This window comes from Magnolia sinica, chromosome 16, assembly GCF_029962835.1.
Source record: "Magnolia sinica isolate HGM2019 chromosome 16, MsV1, whole genome shotgun sequence".
NCBI lineage: Eukaryota > Viridiplantae > Streptophyta > Magnoliopsida > Magnoliales > Magnoliaceae > Magnolia > Magnolia sinica.
This window is the reverse complement of record NC_080588.1, coordinates 59,533,656-59,557,174: the sequence shown is the minus strand read 5'-3', so window position 1 is coordinate 59,557,174 and position 23,519 is coordinate 59,533,656. Positions and strand designations below refer to the sequence as shown.

The 23,519-nt window shown below is 43.0% G+C and overlaps 2 protein-coding genes across 2 annotated transcripts; one reads left to right on the top strand and one right to left on the bottom strand.

Moving 5' to 3' along the window:
• On the bottom strand, window positions 1–2,654 carry LOC131228873 (subtilisin-like protease SBT3). Its single transcript, XM_058224721.1, has one exon. It carries the CDS (start codon window positions 2,652–2,654, stop codon window positions 408–410), a length of 2,247 nt encoding a protein of 748 aa, XP_058080704.1. The 3' UTR covers window positions 1–407.
• A 6,031-nt stretch (window positions 2,655–8,685) lies between these two features.
• LOC131228872 (uncharacterized) lies at window positions 8,686–9,565 on the top strand. The gene is made up of 2 exons (XM_058224720.1): window positions 8,686–9,193; window positions 9,297–9,565. The coding sequence occupies exons 1-2, from the start codon at window positions 8,686–8,688 to the stop codon at window positions 9,563–9,565; spliced, it is 777 nt and encodes a 258-aa protein (XP_058080703.1).
• Window positions 9,566–23,519: the final 13,954 nt, after the last annotated feature.

Here is a 23,519-nt window from a genome sequence, read left to right as displayed (position 1 = left end):
AAAGCAAGTTGATGTTGTAATGACCCTGTTTTTTTGAGACCTATGTGAATCAAATTAATCAAATTAATAAATTAATTTATCGACTATTAACCAAAAATAAGCACTTAGAGTAGTCATTAAAGGTAACCTTGATGGAGGAATAGGTTATAGGATTGACTCTTAAGACCATACTATTTTTATTTTTACCAAAACCCATCAAATCCTGATGAAGTCTTTTATAACAAGGGCCTCTCTTTATTCAAAGGAAAGAACTATAGTAAACTTTTTTTTATTTCAGGTGTGCTCCAATCTTTCCAAAAAAAGGAAAAAAGAAAAAAGAAAAAAGAAAAAAAGAAGACATACAAATCCAAAACAAGAAATGTTTATTGGTGATGATTCCAAATCCTACTCAACCTCGTCGAATGATCTTAAACAACCACTATAGGACTCCTCACTGTATGCTTCTTCCCATCATCTGCCCATGTAAGAAATCCATATGAAACTACCTCTCCCCTCTCTGGACTGTTCTGGACAGTCAAATTAAAGCTTAGCTTCTCATACTTGTTTCGAAACACAAGTGTATCAGGCTGGACACTAACAAAGAACCTTTTTTCCTGGACCGTCAACTCAGCCTTGTAAGTTGATGCACCGTCTCCTACATTGGTCACCGTCCGTTGAAAGTGTCGGATCTGTGAAGAAACGTTCCCAAACCAAGCAATGAACGATGGGTAATTGAGATCAGATGATGGTTTCGAGCATTGGTAAGAAGTTCTAGTGATTGTTAAGATCTGCTCATCGGTGTAATTCATTTTGCAAAGGAGATTAATGTAGTCTTGTGCATCCGCGTCGTAGACAAGACCAGGGTCCAGTGCTTTGTTAGGGTCAATGTGGCCAGACCCCATGTCGAGCGGAGTGGCTGGTCTGTAATCATTCCCACTGTCCAAGATAGGATTGTGAGTGTTATCATAAGGATTTGCTGTGGTCATCATGGCCGATCGGATTGCAGCTGGGCTCCAATCAGGGTGGGCCCCCTTCAACAATGCAGCCACTCCAGATGCATGTGGGCAAGCCATGGATGTCCCAGAGATGATGTTGAAGTCACTCGACAAGATCAAACCGGACCCAATACGTGCCACTGGTGCATTCGGTATCCAAGCTGCCAACACTCTTGAACCAGGGGCGAGGATATCCGGTTTCAATACACTAGGACAACTCCACGAAGGACCTCTAGAAGTATATTCGGCGACGAACGGCGCAGGTTTCGTCCCAACAATGGTCTGTTGGAATTTCAATGATACCGTTGGATTATTGCCATTCTCCACATATGATATTAGTTTATTGCCGTCGGTCGATTTAATTATGATTCCTGGGAATGAAAAAGATGCGAATTCAAGGTCATCTTCGTCGGATATGAATATAGCTCCGGTGAGGTTTGAATGAGAAATCGCACGCATTTGTTCGAAGACCGAACCATTGTTTTCGCACACGACAATGGATCCTTCGGCTTGTGACAACAATGACGACGAATTGCATGCATTGAAGGTCTCGTTGTAGATTAATGGCATATCCACTACCCATGCATTGGCAGGAAAAAGAGTTTGACCAATGATGGTCAACCCATTGCCTAGAGTCAACGTTCCAACGAATTTCCTATCAATGCTGCCAGCGCCAACAGTCAATTGCCATGGAATTCCGTTGTGTAGGGATTCAAGGAATGGCCCGTCGTTGCCTGCCGAAGATGAGACTAGTATACCCTTCTCCATGGCTGCGAATGACCCAATGGCGACAGGATCTTCATACATGGGGGTCTCATTAATGCCCATCGAGATTGATATCACGTCCACTCCGTCCGCGATCGCTTGGTCCATTCCTGCGAGGATGTCCGACTTGTAGCCTCCTTCATCCCAGAGGACCTTATACATGGCCACCCTAGCACGAGGAGCAACACCAGTTGCAGTTCCCTTGGCATAACCAAAATACGATGCACCTGGAACGTAGTTCCCAGCAACCGTTGATGATGTGTGGGTCCCATGCCCATATGTGTCTCTCGTTGAGTTCATGGAGATGTTTAGACCAGGGTGGTTTGCCACCAAGCCCTTGTTGAAGTAGCGTGCGCCGATGAGCTTACGGTTGCACATGGAAGTATTGAAGGCTTCTCCTGGCTCGCATTCTCCCTTCCACCTTGCTGGAATTTCGGTCATACCCAAATCGTTGAAGCTATCGCTTTCTGGCCAAACACCAGTGTCGATCACACCAACAATGACATCTTTGCCGTAATTAGATGCAGGCCATAGCCCGACGTAGGGATTGAGAGAGAGGAATTCGTATGTGTGGGTTGTGTCCATTGTGACTGTCGAGTCTTTGTATGCAGATACAAAGCCTGGTGATTGCTTGAGAGCTTGTAATTCCTCAGGAGAGAGGACGGCGCTGAAACCATGGATGGCATTATCATATACGTAGACAAGCCTCAGTTCATTATCCCCTGCAGTAGCGGGACTCAGAGATTTGATGGTGGCCGAATACCAATGGTGGTGATTGGCATATGCTTTGGGCATGGCTGATTTGTCCATATGGACAATATAAGTGGACCGAGCGGCTAGTGCCGATGGCACAAGATGGACGGTGAAGAAGAGAAGAAGCCATGCATGGAAGAGAGAGTGGGAAGGAGTGGCCATGGAAGCCTTCATCAATCAAGAATGTGACTTCTGCATGGGAACCAAGAAGCTGAGCACGTACTTATAGAGAGTGAAACGGCTACTTGGGCCAATTGGATCTTGCTGATGGCCATCTCCAAGGTCGGCACCATGGCGCATGTGCGAAAGATCGATGTCATTATTCAAGTCAACCCCATCATGTCTGTTACGTACGGTGGAAATTACGTTGGTCTAGTCATCTGGTCGCCCACATGTGGATGAAATGGATTGCTATAAAGATTCAGAGCAATGGTCTACATTTGACACGCATGTGGCCCACACCAAATGACTGGACGGCTCAAATTTTGTGCTTTTCACACGTATGGTAGGGATCACCGGATGCACAGCCTCGATTTTCACATTCACAACTGTTGTTAGTATCGGAATCTCACCAATATCCATTGCACGCATCGATAATTCCGTTTTCCTTTAGCTGTCAAGTAGCCGGCCTTTTCCATTCGTCGTGGTTTACAAGGGTGCGGATGGGCTGTGTTGAGGGCACAGAAAAATTCAGTGCCGTCCACGTCATCACCGATAAGGGCTGTTTGTAAAAGGCCAAATTTTATTTATTTATTTATTTTTAATATGGAGAATGGACTGCGTACCGCACAACCCAATATTCACCGTGTGGAATTTCTCTGGGCTAAAAATGATCTATATGTGTTAGATCTACACCGTCCATCAAAATTTTCGGATTATTCTAGAGCATGTGGAAAAAAAATATGCACGCATTATCAAAATCCACGTCTGTCAGATGATCACAATTTCAATCCGATTGAAACTGTGCAAGTGGAGTCCACGTGTTGGCGATTTGGACAGTTGATCAGATAACCGTTACTGTGGATGGATTTGTTTCTAAAAAACCATCTGATGGTATAGTCCTAATCTTTTTGATCCGTTGGCTACAAACTTACGTTGAATGAAAGAAAGAGGAAAAAAAAAGATTTTCGGTTGGAAGAAAAGTTACTGCAACGTGTGAAGAGTTTACGGTCATAGACGACAATTCATATTTGAACATGTTATCTACAACTTATTAATGGAACATCTTTAAAATCACACTGATAAAGCACTATTAACCATTGAAGTGATGTCTATGAAATGGATGGTTTAAAATAGCGAAAACGCTAGCATGACCACTTGCCCGTTAGTGGGTGCATGACTATTGGCTGGCATTGATGGAGGAAATCGGACTGTGTACTTGGTAACTCAGTAGGCTTTTATGGTACTGAGTGTTGGGACCACCATGAATGTATGTTGTTTATCCATTCCATCCATCTGTTTTTTCATCTCATTTTAGGGGTTGAACCCAAAAATTGAAGCATATCCAAAGCTCAAGTGGACCACACCATAGGAAACAGTGGGAATAATGATTTCCACATTTGAAACCTTCCTAGGGTCCACTGTGATGTTTATTTGTCATCCAACATGTTCATAAGATCACACAGAAATGGATGAGGGGAAATCACAAATATCATCTTGATCCAAAACTCCTGTGGCTCCCATGATTTTTTCAATGGTAGATGTTCAATTCACACTGTTTCACATGAGATTTGGATATGCTTTACTTTTACGGTCAAGAATTATAATTATCTGTAAAATGGATGGACGGAGTGGATTAAATACATGAATCATAGTTTTGCCCACAGAGTTTACTCAGTACTCAATCTGCTACCTTGCTGGAGGACTGCATATGGATATTATCCACCCCGGCCATCAGGTCCGCCAACCTGTGTTCGGACTGGGCCTCAATAATCAGCTCATTTAAAACTCAGGCAACTTATCACACCGGGAACAGTTCATCAGATGGGATGTCTCACAAATCTAATCATTTAAATTGTGTGTGGGGTCCACAGCATTGAGTGTTCGCCATCGAATTCACTCATCTTATGTTCCACACTAGGAAGAATGGGTTCCCTGAAAATAAAGCCATTCGAAGATTCTTGTGGGCCACACCACATTTGGAGTGCTAACAATTATGTGGTCAAGATCAGATGGTTACAATCATCCTCGTCTCTCTTAGGATACTCCACCAATTAGGTTGGCTATTTGGACAGCCTGGACTCTTGTACAACAATCACATGTATACGATCGAGAGTCAAGCCTACGGAAGCGGATCAGATGTTACCCTGACGTGGCACATTTCGTTGGATCCCAGAAGCTGTCAATGGAGGGGAGTGGATTAGCTGTTGCCCGAGTAACAGCTTAGTGGGTGTTACCCTAATCCAGTAGAGGCCGCTTTGATGTATATTTTATATATCAAAACCATCCATCTATTTTTCCATCTCATTTTAGGCCTGGATCCCAAACCTTAAGAAAATCCAAATATTAGGTGTTCCATATCAATAGCAGTGATGAATGACAATTAAATACTTTTTATGGGCTACAAGACTTTTCGTCATGCTTATCTTTTTATTTTACCTTCATCCAGATCTTCTTGACATTATCAAGAGGTTGGATTGAAAATAAACATTACGAAAACTTTATAACGGGCCTTTTGAAAATTTTAACAGTGAAGTACTCAATCGCCACTTTTTCCTTGATCTGCATAAATTCTGTACCCTACTAAAATGGGCGGGAGAAACGGATGAACGGCGTGGATATACAACAAATCATCAAAGTGGGTCCTACGGTGAGTGTAACACCCACTAATATGTTACCAACTTTCACGGGTAAGTATATACACAGCGAATCCGGCCGGAACATACATGGTACTTCTCTAACAGTTGTATGCAGCGAATGGAATTGCGCCACGTTGGTGTTATCCAGTTACCCAGGTGACACTTAATTCACTCCCCAAGCCAATAGTTTTTAAAATGATGGTGCTCCCATCTTAACCCAGGCTGAACAGCCAGGATCGTTTTATCTTTAAGACTTTCAGGGCATGGTCCATCCACCATGCGGCTTTTGAATTCAAAGAAAATGTTTGGAAAAAACTCATATCTCTCATTCATATTCATCCCTTATGGGTGAAGTGATTGGATCATTATAGACAGGCCTAAAATCTGACCCACCCAGGTGGTCTGGATCCACTTTGGATCATTATAAGATCAATCAGGTGAACCCCACTGCATCTATGACGTAGGATGGAAACTAAGCTGGTCTGATAATCTTGTATGGATGGATAAAAAAATGCAGAGCAATGGTTCACATTCTACATCCGCGTGGTCCCCATTTGATGATTGGATGTTGGAAAAATGTGTTGGAAATACTAAAAAATAAAATAAGGTTAATTATTTTCGTTTCAATAGGCTTAATCACATAAAATACACATTGTCCTTAAAGAGTGATTCACCCCCTTATCAACTGTTGATGGGTTACAGGCAAATTGCTTCCAAGATAAGACAAGCCTCTCTGGATCCTGTGTGCAACAATCACGAAGGGTCCACTTAGGAACAATTTAACGCAACAGATCTCCTGGCAGACTTAAACAAAAGACGTGTTTACAGTATTCTATGATGGAGTTGTTATTGGAGGATTTGATGGATGAGGAGAGATGTGGATGAGGCTACTATAGTCACATTGCTCGTGCCCGAGTGCATGCGTATGTGTGCTATACACTGGAACACGCAACACCAGAATCTTAATTTCCAAATCTCTAAGTGAGAATACTATACACACCTCCACATATAAACTACAATTTTTCTCTTTTCATTTCCGATGCAGGACAAAAGCACACACCACATTTTTATTTGAAATTTTCTAAAAGGCATTTTGGCGACAAAACAAAAATTCTGAAATTTTAGATTTTCTTTTTTAATTTTTCTTTTCCAAAAACTACAATTTTCAACATTAGATAGGCCTGGATTTTGTGCCATCTAACAAGTATGGTGGGGTTCACGTGATGAATGGCCTGGATTTTCACGTGTGGGGAGAGTGATACTTGTACATTGCCCTTAAGAGTATCCATACCCAGCTCATACTTGTTTTTAGTTTCCTTTGTAGTTGTCAAATGGACTGCCATTTTACCTCTTTGTTGTCCCCCCTCCCCCATAAGAGAAACACTAGTAGAAAAAAAAAATAGGGAAGTGGAAAAAATTAGGGGAGTGAAAATATTGGCCTTGGGTTAAGGCTTTTGTAATGAATGATCCTTAATGTAAGTAAATGTTGACCAACTGAAGCAATGGCCTCCTGGTATCTCTCGTAATGAATGATCCTTAGGGATTTTGACCGTACTAGCATGCAATATAGTCAAAATCTCAAAAAGGAAGGGATGTTTCAAATATTCTTAAACTAGTCATTGACAAGTTTTGAAAATATTTTTGGAACAAATTATCCACATCCTTGGATTGACAACTATATGGATTTTGAGTGGAGAAAAAGTTATATACTATCTAATCCCGAGGAAGTGACATCGACATGATTGGTTATTGGGCCTATTGGAACCTATATCCAATTCATTTATTTTTTTTGCAACCTACTGTTCATATGATAAGATGCTAATTATTGCTAACATGATCTTTGTGTGGCCCACAATACTTGATAACTTATAACCGTGTCCATTTGATACAAATTATTTTCTTATGATGTGGTCAAAATGACAAGCAGATGTTGATCATGCTTCCAACTATGGTCTTGCATAAAATTTCAAAGTTAATAGATAGAGTGGATTCCACACATATGTGATGGTGGACTCCACAGACGGTGTATCAGCGCCATTAGAAGTTTTCTTGTGGTCTAGTCCATTTAAGAAGTTTTCGAGATTCAGAAGACAGGCGAATTAGGGCAAGCTAGGTAGAGGTGTTGGAAGGGCCTCAACCTATTCCTCATGAGTTAGAGGAAGCTAACATAGAGCAACATCCTCTCTCCCAGGAGGGAGAAATCTTGCCTGGAGGGGAGAATACTCCAAGTCAGGGGATCAAAGGTGGTCGCATGATGAGAGGGAAGGGAAGAAATGCATCAAACAGGAAAGTGGCTAGGCTGATTGAGGAAGGAGAATGGTTTTGCAGGCTTCGTCGTCTGAAGAGAAGGGCCATAAATTCTGAGTGCGTTACGGATGGATAGCGCCCTTATTTGGAATGCTCGTGGAGTAGGTAATATGCATACAATCAGGACCTTGAAGAAACTTATCAGGAAATCGAATCCTCTGTTTGTTGCAATCCTAGAGCTGATGGCTAGAGAGGAAAGGAGGGTAACCATTGGGATGAAGCCGGGGTTTCATTCCTCTTGCTCCAATGGCGATGTTTGGGGGGGGGGTAAAGTCTGGGTTTTCTATCATAACAATATTCATTTGTCTGTGGCTTTTAGTTCAAGCCAATTGCTTTCCTTAAACATCTCATTGCAGAATTGCAGAGTCCCAGTATTGCTCTTCATTGTCTATGCTAGGTGCTCATACATTCTTCGTAGACAGTTATGGATGGAGCTGGAGAATAGCAGTAGAGGCATGTCGGTTCCATGGGTTGTGGGAGGTGATTTCAATGCAATTACTGACTCCAGTAAAAGGAGAGGGGCCAGCACGGCAGGTAGAGTTAGTATGAATGAATTTGTTGCTGCAGTCCAAAATGCAGGCCTGTTGGATGCGGGATTCGAGGGTAATAAATTTACATGGAGCAACAATCGGACTGGGAATGATCGAATATGGGCCAGGTTGGATAGAGTCCTCATCAATGACAGGTGGGTGGCTACCTTCCCGACCTTCCGCGTCAAGCATTTGGCCCGCGTGAATTCCGATCACGCGCCTCTTCTCCTGTCCATCCCCGAGCAGAATCAGCCAGCCATCAGGCCCTTCCATTTTCTGTGCATGTGGACGCTCCATGACTCGTTTCACATGCTGATCAAGAAAGCCTAGGAAGGAACATGCTCCCACCAGCCCATGATTAACATTCAACTCAAATTGAAGAAGGCCAAGCAATTTTTTAAAAGTCTGGAACAAAGAGGTGTTTGGTAATGTTTTCCTGCACGTTCAAGAAGCTGAGGAAGAGCTAGTCCAGGTGGAAAAAAGGATGCAGGACACTGGGTCAGAAGAGATTTACCAAGAGGTTTGATAGCCAGGAGAAAGTTGGCCCAGTTAGAACTCATGGAAGAGGTCTTTTGGAAGCAAAAGGCTAAAAATTCTTGGCTGAATGAAGGAGATAGAAACACCAAGCATTTCCATGCGTTAGCTAGTGAGAGAGCAAGGAGGGCCATGATCACATCAATCAAGGACGAAAGCGGGAAGACGATCTCTAACAGGGATCAAATCAAAGCAGTTGCGGTCCACTTCTTTGAACAACTTTTTCGGGCGGACTCTACCCGGCTGCATAGTGATTTCTTACAAGCTATTCCTAGCATCCTTACGGCCCAAGACAATGAAGATCTCTTAGCACTGCCATCCATCAAGGAAACCCAAGAGGCGGCTTTCGCCATCCTGAAGGAAGGGGCCCTGGGCCCTGATGGATTCTCGTCTTCTTTCTTTATTGAATATGGATTCTCGTCTTCTTTCTCTATTGAATGTTGGAACATAGTAGGGGAGGACATCCATAAGGCTGCATGCTCATTATTTACTGGGGGACCACTGCCTAGAGCCTTCGTTGCTTCGCTCATTTGTATTATTCCAAAAAGCCCGGCTACCTCATCTTTTGTTGATTACCATCCAATCAGCCTGTGCAACGTTGTGTACAAGATCTTCGCTAAAATTTTGGCGAACAGGCTGTAAAGTGCTCCCCAAGCTGATCTCCATGGAGCAAGGGGCATTTGTGCAAGGTAGATCTATCACTGAAAATATCACTATGACACTGGAGGGGATGAGAAACATTAACAGGAAAATCAGAGGAAGAAACATTATCCTAAAGCTGGACCTAGAGAAAGCCTATGACAAGGTGGACTGGAACGTGCTAAAGCAGGTTTTGCAATTGGCTCATTTTGGTTTCAGCGAAAGGTGGATCTCGATAATGGAAGCGTGTTGGGGTAATAGCTAGTTCTCGGTTCTCATTAATGGGGAGGCGGCAGGTTTTTTCAAATCATCCAGGGGGCTGTGTCAAGGGGATCCCCTCTCGCTCTGGCTTTTCATCCTAGCAACGGATATCTTCTCTAGAAATTTCAAATGGTTAGTGGACAGAGGGTGGTGTAAGCCTTTCTAAGTCCAGAGGGGCTACCCCACTATTTCTCATATGTTATTCGCAAACAACACCCTGTTATTTATGAATGGAAGCAGGGAGTCGCTGCTCTTAGTCAAGTCTTTTTTTCTCATCCTTCCAAGAAGCTTCAGGCAAAAGAGTAAACAACAACAAAAGTTGCTTCATATGCTCCAACAAGGTGCCGACAGGTAGAACTAGGAACATGGAGAGAACATTGGGCTTCTCTCATTTTTCTCCCAAGCTCCATGAGAGCAACCCAACGTCCAAGCTTCATGGGAGAGAGCTTGTGTGGCCCACCTTCCTACCACCCAATCCCACCATCCAAAATCAATCTCGACTGTTGAATCTCATCCATTGGAGCTCTAGAATGCGTTGATGGAAGGAGAAGTCCATGATCAAAGGTGGGTGTTCTTTAGGTAGATCCTTTCACTTTCTTACATAGGGTAAGTGGGACCCACCAATCAATAATGAAGATCTCATCTTAGTCCCTAGGTATGGCCAATGGCCCACCTTGATGGCATACATGTGATGTAATGCATGAGGGGCCCATAATGGCGGGGCCCTCCCACAACTGTTTTCTCTCTTTCTCCTCCTCTCTCTCTTTATTTTTTTTATAATGTGTGGCCCACTTAATGTGCACAGTACATCCAGACCGTCCAGGGCCAACAGGCCCACCGTGATGCATTTTATCTAAGCTATCTGTCTAGCTGGTGGAGCCCACCTTGCTGTCTATTTTGGGACAAGCATGGATAGAGGGAAAACACTAATATCAGCCTAGATCGAAAAATGGGTGGGCCACACTGATGTGGACCCCACCTAATATATATGTTTCATATTGTCCACTATCCAGTAAGGGACGGTGGAGCCCACTTAATATATGTGTTGTATATTCACCACCCAGCAGCAGGCACTACTGAAGGGAGAAAGGGAAATATCAGCTTGATCCAAAAAATTTGGAGGGCCACTCATGTGGATCCCACCTTGATGTATGTATCTGATCCACACCGTCCATCCAATTTCCCAGCTCATTCTAGGCGTTGAGTCGAAAAATGGAACCAATCCAAATCTCTGGTAGGCCATACCATCAAAAACATTATTTTAATAATGATAAACTGTTAGGGCCCGCTGTGATATTTCTGTGCTTCAAAACATATTGTATATTGGGCTGTTAGGCCTGTCTCGAGCTCGGGAATCCAACGGATGGACTGGATCCTCCTGATGTGGGCCCCACCTATGAAAAACTGCAAAAAAAGTAAATAAATAAATAAATAAAAATACACAGCAGACGCTGCTGTTGGTACCGTCCAGAGGACACTGCAGCAGCGTCCTGCTGCTTGACGTAAAGGCAGGGACCGTGGGTCCCAGCCACAGGCCCCACTGTGATGTATGTTGAACATCAATACCATGCATTTGATGGGGCCCATTTAAATAGTGGGGCACCCCAAAAATCAGCCGTACACAGAGCCAGGTGGTCCACACTATAGGCAACAGTGGTGGATTGAACATATACCATTGAAGCTTCTTTAGGTCCCAGAAGTTTTAGATAAATATGAAATTTATTTATTTTTCTTTATTTAGGTCCGTGTGACCTTATCAACAGATAGGATGGGAAATAAACGTTATGGTGGGCCCCACCTTGCTGGAAACGGATTGGCTGGAGTACCCTCATCAACTATATTGCTGATCATATTGACGTCAGCAGGGTTGTGGGCCTGTCATGAGGTATGCGTGATATCCCAACCATCCGTCCAATTGCTGGACGGTGGGACCCACTCTGCACATATGGAACCTTCACCGTCCAACTGAGATATGGACGTCCCACTATGATGCATGTAAAGTATATCTAGACCGTCCATCCAATTTTCCATATCATTGTAGGCCATGGGCCTGGAAATGAGACGGATCCAAATCTCAGTTGATCCACACCGTAGGAATCAGTGGGGCTGGTGTCCCTAATTACAATCTTTTGGGCCCACTATATGTTGTGAGAAAGCCCAGCTATGGGGCGATGAGGCCCGCTGTGAGCCCACCAGATATTTATGATTTCATCCATGCCGTCCAAATCATGGGACCGGCCATGATGTAAGTGTTTCATCCACGCCATCCATTGCGTGGACGGTGGGCCCCACATTGATGTATTTGATGTATTTGAGGCTCACATGATGCGGCCCGATTTGATGTATTTGAGACCCACATGATGTGGCCTGATAGGATGTATTTGAGGCCCATTTAGTGAGGCCCATTGTGATGTGTATTAGGCCCATGTCATGCGGCCCACTGTGATGTATATTAGACCCATGTCATGCGGCCCATAGTGAAGTATATTAGGCCCAAGTCATGCGGCCCATTGTGATATATAATAGGCCCATGAGATGGGGCCCATTGTGATGTATTTGAGGCCCATGTGTAGGGCCCACCTATTGTGTATTTGCTGCTCATTGTGATGTATTTCCAGCCCATATGACGTGGCCCATTGTGATATATTTTCGGCCCATATGCAAGGCCCGATGTGATGTATGTGTGGCCCATGTAATGTGACCCACTTGATGTATATGCGGCCCAAGATATGAGGCCCATTGGTGAGGCCCATTGGTGCGGCCCACTTGTTGTATAGGAGGCCCATTAGTGCGGCACATATGATGTGACCCATTATGATATATATGAGGTTCATGTGATGCAGCCTATTGCGATGTATTTGTAACCCATTTAGCAAGGCCCACCTGTGATGTATATTTGAGGCCCATTACTATGTATATTAGGCCTTAGTGTGAGGCCATGGGCCCACTATATATATATATATAGCCCTATGAAGGTCACCCCTTGGGAGCAATGATGGTTAAATGTCCACATTGATGGGTGATGATGGTTAAATGTCCACATTGTGACCTTCCCTTAGGCTCTTTGTGAGGCCGATTCCGATTGTCGAGGACGATTGTCGAGGCCGATTCCGATTGTCGAGGCTGATTGTATAGACCGATTATCGATGTCGATTATCGGTGCCGGTTGTCGATATTGATTATAAGTATGTGACAGTATAGCAACATTACACATGCCCATATGCATCATCTGCATGTTTATTATGAGATGTGGTTGGCCATTGCATATGTCATAGGGCAGGTTGTTTATGTGACTCCCTGATTGGCGGAGTTGCCCCACATGAGCGCGCAGTACGCGTAGGTTTGATGCATGACTGGATGGTATGGCTCATGCGTCTCGCATATTGTGACATGATCATTTGGCTCCCTAGCGACATCAATGTTGCAGCCTCAATAGACATATCGTGGATGGTCAGATGGGATACCAGAAATATTTGGTTTGAGCATATGGGCAGTTTGGATGTCCATAGGTGAAAGTCCCTAAAATTTTGTGGCCAGGGGATGCTCCAACGTCTAAACCGAGTGGATATACATGAGCGCTCAAGTGCCAAATACCAGTAGGCCGCGACTCCCACTGTGTCGTGGTCGGTTGGAAGGGGGTGTGGCCTTATCCGCCTGAGTGAGGGGGCTGTAAGCTAGGCTGAGTTTGACCATCTCACAAATGGGTCCGCTATTGACGAGCCAGGTAGGCATTGGTATACCGTTGGCAGGCAGGTAGTGAGGTCTTTTTCACTCGCTGGGTTGCGCGGCCAGTAAGGGGGCAGTCAGATTGGAGTGTACTAGGCCCTTGTAATGATCCCAGAGATGTACGGTGTTAATATATGGACTTATTGAGCGGGAGTTGTATACTCAGCATCTTACTCGTTCATTCATTCATTCACTATCCACTCGAGCTAGTGGTGCGCAACTAATTTGATTTGTATACCCTTGAAATGGTCAGGATTTCAGTTAGGTGCGCGACTAACCTGAGATCAGGAGTCTACCATATTGAGCCTGACTATCTAAATTTAGATATGGGACTGGTTTGGATAGAAGTCCCTTGTGATGGACCCCATAGCCTATGATACTACGTACTATCATCCTGACTTCACACTCCAGCTTGGTCATTCCATTCGCACCGCATATTGCATTACATCCGTGGCATATGACATTTTGGGTTGCTATGTTTTCACATTTATGTGGCCTAAATACGGCTGACGGTATTCGTGGACTCATCAGGATTTGTATATTGCATTTGTATACTCGACATCTGATATTTAACTCTTTATGATTCTACATTTGCAAAGTCGATCTGCATTGCATATTCTGATATTGTATGATTTATGAACCTATCAGTATTTCCGCTTACTCTGATATCGTATGATTCATGATCTTGCCAGTATTTTCGATGTTGTATGATTTATAACATTGTATTGCATACTTGACACTTATCTTACGCACACACTTGCACCATCCTCTAAGCTTTTTGTAAGCTTATGCACGATAGATGCGTGCAAGTAGCGTTAGGTCACAGCAGCGTTGAGCTTGAAGCATACAACGGACTTCTGGAGCTTGATTATTGATATATGTATTTCCCTTTCAACATTGTATTCAAATGTTCATATTAGTGGATATGTGACGATGATATTGCCTTTGTGATATGGGTGAACTTGTGGTTATGCTTCTTATGAGACAAATGTACGTTGAAAAATCCTCCTTGTAGAATTCCAGGATCAGAATTTAGCGTATGGGTGCTGGGAGCCGAGAATGGGGTACTACGGAGGCTGTCGACACTGGATTCGACGATCAGGATTCCTATGAGTCCGATTTCTGAGTTTGGGGCGTGACATATTATTAACACCAATTTCAACAATGGCATCGTAATCCGCTTTTAGTATGGTGAGTAGGGTTGTGAGCAAGCATCAAAGCTCACTTTCACAAAAAAACAGTCGAAGCATTAATTTGTACACAAAATTGGTTGCGTCCAAGATGGAGAGAAGATAATATTCATGATGGGGAAGAGGAATAGATCGAGAGTCAAGACAATACTATACCTATAGCAACAACTACATGAATGTGGTTATATTTTTTGTTGAAACTTAAATACAATGTAATGTTACTCATTATTGCTAATTTTCTTGTTTTGACAAGACAATATTTTTTGTTTTGCTCTTACATTAAGTTTTTTGTTTCTAGTTTTTATTTATTTTTATAAATCCCCAGTAAACTTTAAAAAAATAAAATAAATAAATTCAGTGTAGATATGTCCTCATCCAACCCATCAACCAACATTTGGGACTACATTCTCTGGTCGAATCACTAAGGTCTAGAAGAACAAAAATTGTGTGGGGCAAAATTTGTTAACAAAACTAATCGGCTTCAATTACACTTGGCATATCGAGGAGGTGATGCAAAATCGTGCCCTAATGCCCCAAAAGATATCTAAATTCTTTTTAAGGCACTTCTAAATTCAAATAAAAAACCTTCTACTCCATCCAAACTTCTGGTATGTGGAAAACTTATACGAAAGAGATAAAGGAGGAAGCTAAATTAAAAGCTTTAAAAGAATTTCAACCCCAATTCTCCTTAAAACGTAGTATGGAAGATGCTTCTAGACATCAAAAATGTCCTTCAAGACAACATGATGCTAAAGCATGATCAAATATGAATTTCACAAGGCATTGGGTATTACGTACGTATTTTCATATAAAGAAAGTTTTAAAAATCTAATTCAAATTATAAAAGAGCATGAAAGAGATCTCTCTTCACCTTCTGATTCAAAAGAAATGAACCAATATGTATATAGAAAATTAGATAGTAGTTCGGATGGATTGAATGACGATGCATGGATTTATAATTATATGTCAGGAACAGGAAGACATTTATTTTATAAAGATTATTAGTTATAATTTGTGAACAATGTAATTATAATAGATGTAATTATAATGATTTATAATTGTATTTTATATATTTTTATATTTTAATATTATGTTTAATTTTAAACTTGAATTTGAAAACGGATTCAAAGTCGACTCAAATTCAATATATCAAACTCAAACTTCGCTAGAAAGCGAGCTCGAATCAAGTAACAAACTCGAGCTTAGCTTGGACGCTTGAGCTCGAACTTGACTTGAACTGGACCAAGTTGCTGATCGAGTCGAGCCCAGCTGCCCAGCCATGCGCGAGGACCGAGCGAGTTCAAGCTAAGGTTGCTTGCTGGCTGAGTTGGGCCAAGCTCGACTCCGGAAGACTCGTGTACAGCTCAGGTCATATTATTGAATATAGCGGTGAAGAGAGGGATGTTACCCCCGCACATGCACCTCTACATGTGGGCCGGCTGCCAACCATGCACGTAAGCAGGACATCTGATCCATGTAAATGGTGGGCCCCACAACGAAGATCACTTGGCACAAAAATCAGTCACATCTACTCATCAGGTGGGCCACACAGTTTAAATCAAAGAATGACCGATGATCTGACTGTAAAGTACATTTGTGACCCATCTAATGAGAGTGGATAGTCCTGATTTTGATGACAATGATATTCATGGTGGGCCCACCTTTTACATGGCTCGATATCCTACAAAAGATACTAAGAATAAAGCCGGCCCTTAGATGTTTTTAGTAATTTTTCAAGCACCTAGCTTAATGTAGTTATGAAATTTTGTAGCGGGGTTAAGAGAATAATAGATCTTGTTCACCTGGACTCAACACAGGTTAATGTATATGTGGAATCCAAACCGTACATCTGGTGCACCCTGCCTAGATTCCAAAATCTACCCTGATCCATATCTCAGGTGGGCCACACAAAGGAAACAATGTAAGACATTGGGGAGGGTGACTCTTACACAGAAACTCCCAGATGAAATATGGTGTCCAAACCATTCATCAGGTGCAAATTACGATGATAACAAAAACCAAAACAGCAGCCCATTCAAAACCCAAGTGGGCAAACGGTGCTGATTTCACATATACAGTACGGGTGGGTCCCACCAACCTAATGCATGGGAACAAAACTCCAAAAAAAAAAAAAAAAAACCATTTTTCTTTCATCAAGATGAAACTTACATTTGAATGCATTTTTCTTTCACATACAATGGATTGCACCATTTCATGGTGAGAAGAGCTTATCTTGGCACATACATCTCCAAACCTCCGGATAGTATTCATTCTCTGTGGGTTGTAGCCACACCCCAACAGGCTTGCATGGCCTGCAAAGCTGGCACTTGGAATGACATTTAGCTGCCAATGATCCACTCATCACCTTCTCCTTATCTAAACCGTTGGATGGAATCTGACCCACTTCATCTATAAATGCCCGATCACCCTACAAATATACTTAAAAAATGAAGATCCAATAGAAAACAACTTAGAACAAGTGGCCCATAATACACTTTGTCAAGGTATTTACCTGCTTGGGTGATGGATCTTTGCGCGCATGGATGGAATAAGGTAGAAGGACGGTGAGGATGATGAATGTGGTGGCCTTCACTTTCATCTTTGGCAGAGATTTTATAAGGGTGAGGGAGTATGGGATTCTATACACATGTATTTATAGAGGATTTTTATGATCCTTGGGCGGAGGATGTGTATAGTGTCCCACGTGGCCTTTTGTTTTGTACCAGTGGGGCCCATGGTACTATGATCGAGATTGTTGATCTGATGAACCCCGGCCGTAGGTAGACTGTGTATCGAAATACCCCATTTTGGAAGATCCTATCCGTCCGATCTTCGTACATTTTTATTCTTGAATGTGGACTGTCTATTCGCAGGCCATTGATCTAAGGGTTAGGATTGTTCTGTTGGGATGATTTTTGGAGTACAAGCCATCCACGATGGGGTCCATCAGAGCGACGGTTTTGAAATGGTACCTTGGCCCGAGTTGCATAAAATCAAAGCCTGAGGACAGTATACATATCGTCAGGTAGAGGACCATCTAATGCCATTTACACACGTGTGCACACACGAGTGGGGTTGAATTGGTCTCTGATGAGAAATGGTACGTGTGTACGAGGGTTAGGTAGGTGGCGGCAACCTCGTGACCGTGGATGCACTAACTCCTACAGAGAAATGGTCAAGATGCTCTTGTACGTGCGGGGAGGGGAAGCAGGCACGTGCTGTGCATGGCTATCTTGGAAGGAGAACGTCTCACGTACAACTAGTTGTAGATGAGAATATCGTCAAACTAGTTAGGTACGGATCTCACCGTGATGTCTGTATTAAATCCAACCCGTTCATAAAGCTAGTCTCGCCATGATGGGGAAATTCCAAAAAATCTAGGCCGATCAAACAGTTAGGTGGGCCCACACTAATTCTGAGTCTTGGTGGCGGTTATTATTATTTTTCTATGTTGTGGCCCAGATTATGGTTGGATCAGATTTATTTCTATATCCCTACGAAGATGTACTTAGAAGAGGATGGTCCATTCAGGCAGGCCACACATATTCTATACATGCTGGTTTTCGTTGCCATTTCTTTCAAACCGTCTATTCTTTTCGTGTAGAGCGCGGATCACCTTATGAATACATCGTCCTGATTTTTGTAGAGAATTTTACTACTGTACGACCCATTTATGGCCCATTTACCAGAAGAAGCCCACCCCATTTCACCTGATCAGAATAGCCCCAGATGTACGGACGACTTGCCAAAGGTCGAAAATGGCCCTGCTTTTACCTTCAAGCGGATCGGCTGGTGCTCGAAGACGAGCGCTGACGCTCCTCGAACTCCGAGTTGTACGAGCGGTTCAAAAGAGATCAACGTTACGGGGGCCCCACAGTTATGTATTTATTATATCCACAACGTTCATCCATATTTCGAGATCATTATCTAAAAAAAAACCATATCCAAAGATCAACTGGACTACACCACAAAGAGTAGCTGGAAAATTGATTTTCACCGTTAAAAATTTTGTAGGGCCCACCATAACATTTATTTTCCATCCAATCGATTCATAAGGTCACAAAGACCTGGATGAAGAGGAAAACAAATTTAATAATGATCCAAAACTTCTGTAACCCCTGAAAGGGTTTCAATGGTAGACGTTCAATTCCCCACAGCCTTTTACAATGTGGTCCGGTTGATAGTTAGATCTGTCTTATTTTTTGTCTCAAACCTTAATATGAGCTCGCCAAATAGGTGGACGGTTTGGATATAACGCAGACCTCATGATGAGACCCACAAAAGCAATGAAAATTCCACAGCCAAAAAACAAACCAGCGCCAGACTGGCAGTTTTTTTTTTTTTTTTCTTACATTTTTCTCTAATACATAATTATGTAAATAAGTATATATAAGTATATAAAAATATTTTTCTATCTTTCAATTCATTTCTTTGCCTATTTATTTAACAAGCATATCTCCTAAAGTAGAATGAGTTACTTAACATACCACGTATGATTTTGTGGTAGGAGAAACTAATTTAGCCAACCAAAGAAGTTAGTTTTTAAGATTCCATCGGGTCAATAATCAAAAATCCATTTTATTCACTTCGCGGTCAATTTCATTTACTTCATGATCAATTTCAATCAGTTCGCGGTAAATTTCATTAACTTCGCAATCAATTCCGTACATTTCACGGTGAATTTCGGCGAATTTCCTCCACTTCACGGTCAATTCCATGCATTTCATGGTCAATCCCGGCGATTCCCCATTACTTTACGGTCAATTCCATGCATTTCACGGTCAATTCCCTTCACTTCACGGTCAATTCCATGCATTCCACGGTCAATTCCCTTCATTTCACAGTCAATTCGGTTCACTTCACAGTCATTTCCATGCATTTCACGGTCATTTCCATGCACTTCACAGTCGCCGTGAAGTGTATGGAAATGACCGTGAATCTAAACGGAATCGCCGGAAATGACCGTGAAATGCATGGAAATGACCGTGAATTGAAGCGAATTGAACGTGAAATGCATGGAAATGACCGTGAATCTAAACGGAATCACCGGAATTGACCGTGAAATGCATGGAAATGACCGTGAAGTGAAGCGAATTGACCGTGAAATGCAGAAAAATGACCGTGAATCAAAATGGAATCGCGCGAATGACCGTGAAATGCATGGAAATGACCGTGAAGTGAAGGAATTGAACGTGAAATGAAGTGAGAATCATCGGAAATGACCGTGAAGTGAAGTGAATTGAACGTGAAATGCGTGAAAATGCTCGTGAAGTGAAGGGAATTGACCGTGAATTTAAACGGAATCGCTGGAAATGACCGTGAAATGCATGGAAATGACAGTGAAGTGGAGCGAATTGACCGTGAAATGCGTGGAAATGGCTGTGAAGTGAAGGGAATTGACCGTGAAGTGCATGGAAATAACTGTGAATCTAAACAGAATCATCGGAATTGACCGTGAAATGCATAGAAATGACCGTGAAGTGAAGCGAATTGATCGCGAAATGCATGAAAATGACCGTGAAGTGAAAGGAATTGACCGTGAAGTGCATCGAAATGACCGTGAATCTAAACAGAATCGCTAGAAATGATCGTGAAATGAATGAAACAACCGTGATGTGAAGCGAAATGACCGTGAAATGCATGAAAATGGCCGTGAAGTAAAGGGAATTGACCGTGAAGTGCATGGAAATGACCGTAAATCTAAATGGAATGGCCGGAAATGACCGTGAAATGCATGAAAATGACCGTGAAATGCATGGAAGTGATTGACTTCACGGTCAAATCCCTTCACTTCATGGTCATTTCCATGCATTTCACGGTCAATTCGCTTGACATCATGGTCATTTCCATGCATTTCATGATCATTTCCACACATTCCGTTTAGATTCATAGTCATTTCCATGCACTTCACGGTCAATTCCCTTCACTTCACGGCCATTTCCATGCATTTCATGGTCAATTCGCTTCACATCATGGTCATTTCCATGCATTTCACGGTCATTTCCAGCGATTTCGTTTAGATTCACGGTCATTTTGATACACTTCACAGTCAATTCGCTTCACTTCACGGTCATTTCCATGCATTTCACGGTCATTTCCAGTGATTCCATTTAGATTCACGGTCATTTCGATGCACTTCGCAGTCAATTCCCTTCACTTCACGGTCATTTCCATGCATTTCGTGGTCAATTCGCTTCACTTCACGGTCATTTCCATGCATTTCACAGTCAATTCCAGCGATTCAGTTTAGATTCACGGTCATTTTCATGCACTTCACGATTAATTCCTGCGATTCAGTTTAGATTCACGGTAATTTTCATGCACTTCATGGTCAATTCCCTTCACTTCACGACCATTTCCACGCATTTCACGGTCAATTTGCTTCACTTCATGGTCATTTTCATGCATTTCATGGTTATTTCCAGTGATTCCGTTTAGATTCACGGTCATTTCGATGCACTTCATGGTCAATTCCCTTCACTTCACGGTCATTTCCACACATTTCGCGGTCAATTCGCTTCGCTTCACAGTCATTTCCATGTATTTCACGGTCAATTCCGGCAATTCCGTTTAGATTCATTGTAATGCCCTGAAAATTGGGGGTCGTGCAAATACTCGACTCCCGAGTTCCCGGGGTCACTTACAACCAATTTTCATTAATATGTGATCCAGTCTAAAAGCGCAGCCTGAAATCTCCTGGAACATGAAGTACATCCACACAAGTCCACTGAAATGAAAGAGACCGAATACAAATATATATATATACACACATGTCCAAAAGAATACATGGGTCGCATAAGATACTACCCAACAAAATCGCAAAAGAATAGTGAGTCCAAAAAGGAATAAAACTAAGCCGCCCTACTCAGCGATCCAATTCCGCCTCTCAAGCTGGCGGAGAACCGCCCATCAACTGGAAGTAGGACAGCTCATCATCCTCCTCGAAGCTCGCCTCACCAGGCTCCTCAAGCCTCGAGTCACCTGCATCTATGAAAGAGGTCTGGTTGGTGTTTTAAAACACCGTCCCAGAGTGGGAGTGAGTGATCAACTCAGTGGGTGATATTAGTCTTAAGTTATCATATGCATCAATTTTAATACGGTCTTAATGAAAAACATATAATCACGTACATCTAAGTAGTCTTATTAATGCGCATATATGCAGCATGATATGATGCATGCCCTCACAACAACGCTCCCTCGTGCGACAACATCTAACGATCGCCAATGCCAACACTCCCTCAGTGCGACCTCGACTGCCGAGTCGCTACCCTACCTAGTGCGATGTGATGCGATCGTGTTAGTCGAGTTGTTAGTTAAGTCTGTTCATCCAGCAGGTTTGAGAATCTGTTACACCCCACATATCATATGCCCTGAACTAGTTGCGAGGCCAAGGCCCCCCAATGCGTGAGGCCGAGACCCCGCGGTCCTTGACCCCGTCGGGTTTCCCCCATCCCCGACTTCAAGCACATGGGGGTGCTGAACATGGGGTCGCTCGCGGTCACTACGGGGAGGCGCGTCACCCCAGCGTAGGCCGACAGCTCGAACACAGTGTCCCATTCCACCATGCCCGGCTCACGAGGCTGTGGACCATTTCTAGGTGGATTATTGATGGGCTACCTCGGTTGTAGGGTGTCACAGGTTCCATACAGATGTGAGCAAACAGGGTTAACAAATCATGGTTGGTCAACGGTAGGCTAGACCGCACGAGTCCAGGCGAGTACATGGCGGTACGACATTGGGTGCATGCAACCCATGTAGTCCAACTACTGTCGCCCTCACGCACTCGCCCAAATCCGCGGGTTTAACCTCAAGGCGGTCCTACCAACGGGACCGCCTAGACTCTCCTTGCTTTCTTGACCAACCCTAGGGTGTGGATGGTGGTCCACAACAAGTCAACGGATAGGGTTATCAACTGGCAAAATTATCATCACATTCTCATACATCCATATACAATTCAAATTTATCTACTAAGCAGAACATCATGATTTATGAGTGATGGTTCATGTACGGTGTGTGTGTTAGTGAGGAAGTTGCTCACTTCCCACAACTCATGGGAAACAAATTTGCATAGGAAACGATTAAGGCATGTAAGCTATAGGGCAACATCATAAGAGCAATCCAACAAAACATCAATAAGTAATCAACAAATTTACACCAAGTCATGTAAGAAGCAAGAACAAACATCATGCGAGGAAATCAATTAAGACATAATTCCACACCACTCCAATAAGCATGAAATCCTAAGTTTTTCTCTATATTCTTCTAATCACATCAACCAAGCAAACAAAATCATTAATCTCATATTGAAATTGGTGCTAGACCACCTAGGAGTAATAGTCCGCACCTTCGAATTCGTTGGAGGCTTGGGAACGACCTAGGAGCGGGGATTTTTGGGGTTGAACGGCCGGAATCCCTAAAGCAAGCATTTGTATGTTAGAATCCATGCTAATCTCTCCTCAATACATGGATTTCAAGAAAAATGGGTGAGGGATTTTACCTAGACGATCAACGGAGCGAATGTGTGGTTGTGGTGGAGGGATTTCCTTAGAGAAAGGGTAGAGAGTTGCAAGGTTGAGCTTCCTTGGGCCCCACCATCAACAACACCTTCCTTCACTCTCTTCTTCCTCTCTCTTTCTCCTCCTTTCTCCTCTCTCTCCTCCTTTTTCTCTCTTCTCTCTTTCCTTCTTTAGGGCAAAATCGTATGGGGAGAGAGAGAGCCCAAATGAGGCCCTTTTATAATGCCAGATTTGGTGAAAATGGCCCCAAGTGTTGGGTTTTTACTATACTAGACCTATGGGAGGGTCTTTTCAAGATCTAGAGCCCACTATAGGGTATACATATTGATATACACCGTAGGATAGTTAGCCCTAATGATGATCTACGTATGAACATGATCGGCCCGCCATTTGGATGCGCTGATCGACAGATATGATTAGAAATCTGTTCAACGGTCACCGATGGTCGATCGGGGCCACGGTTATACGGATATGAGCAGGGAAATATCCTTACTCCACGGGTAAAGTTTGGTCGCAAACCGATGGT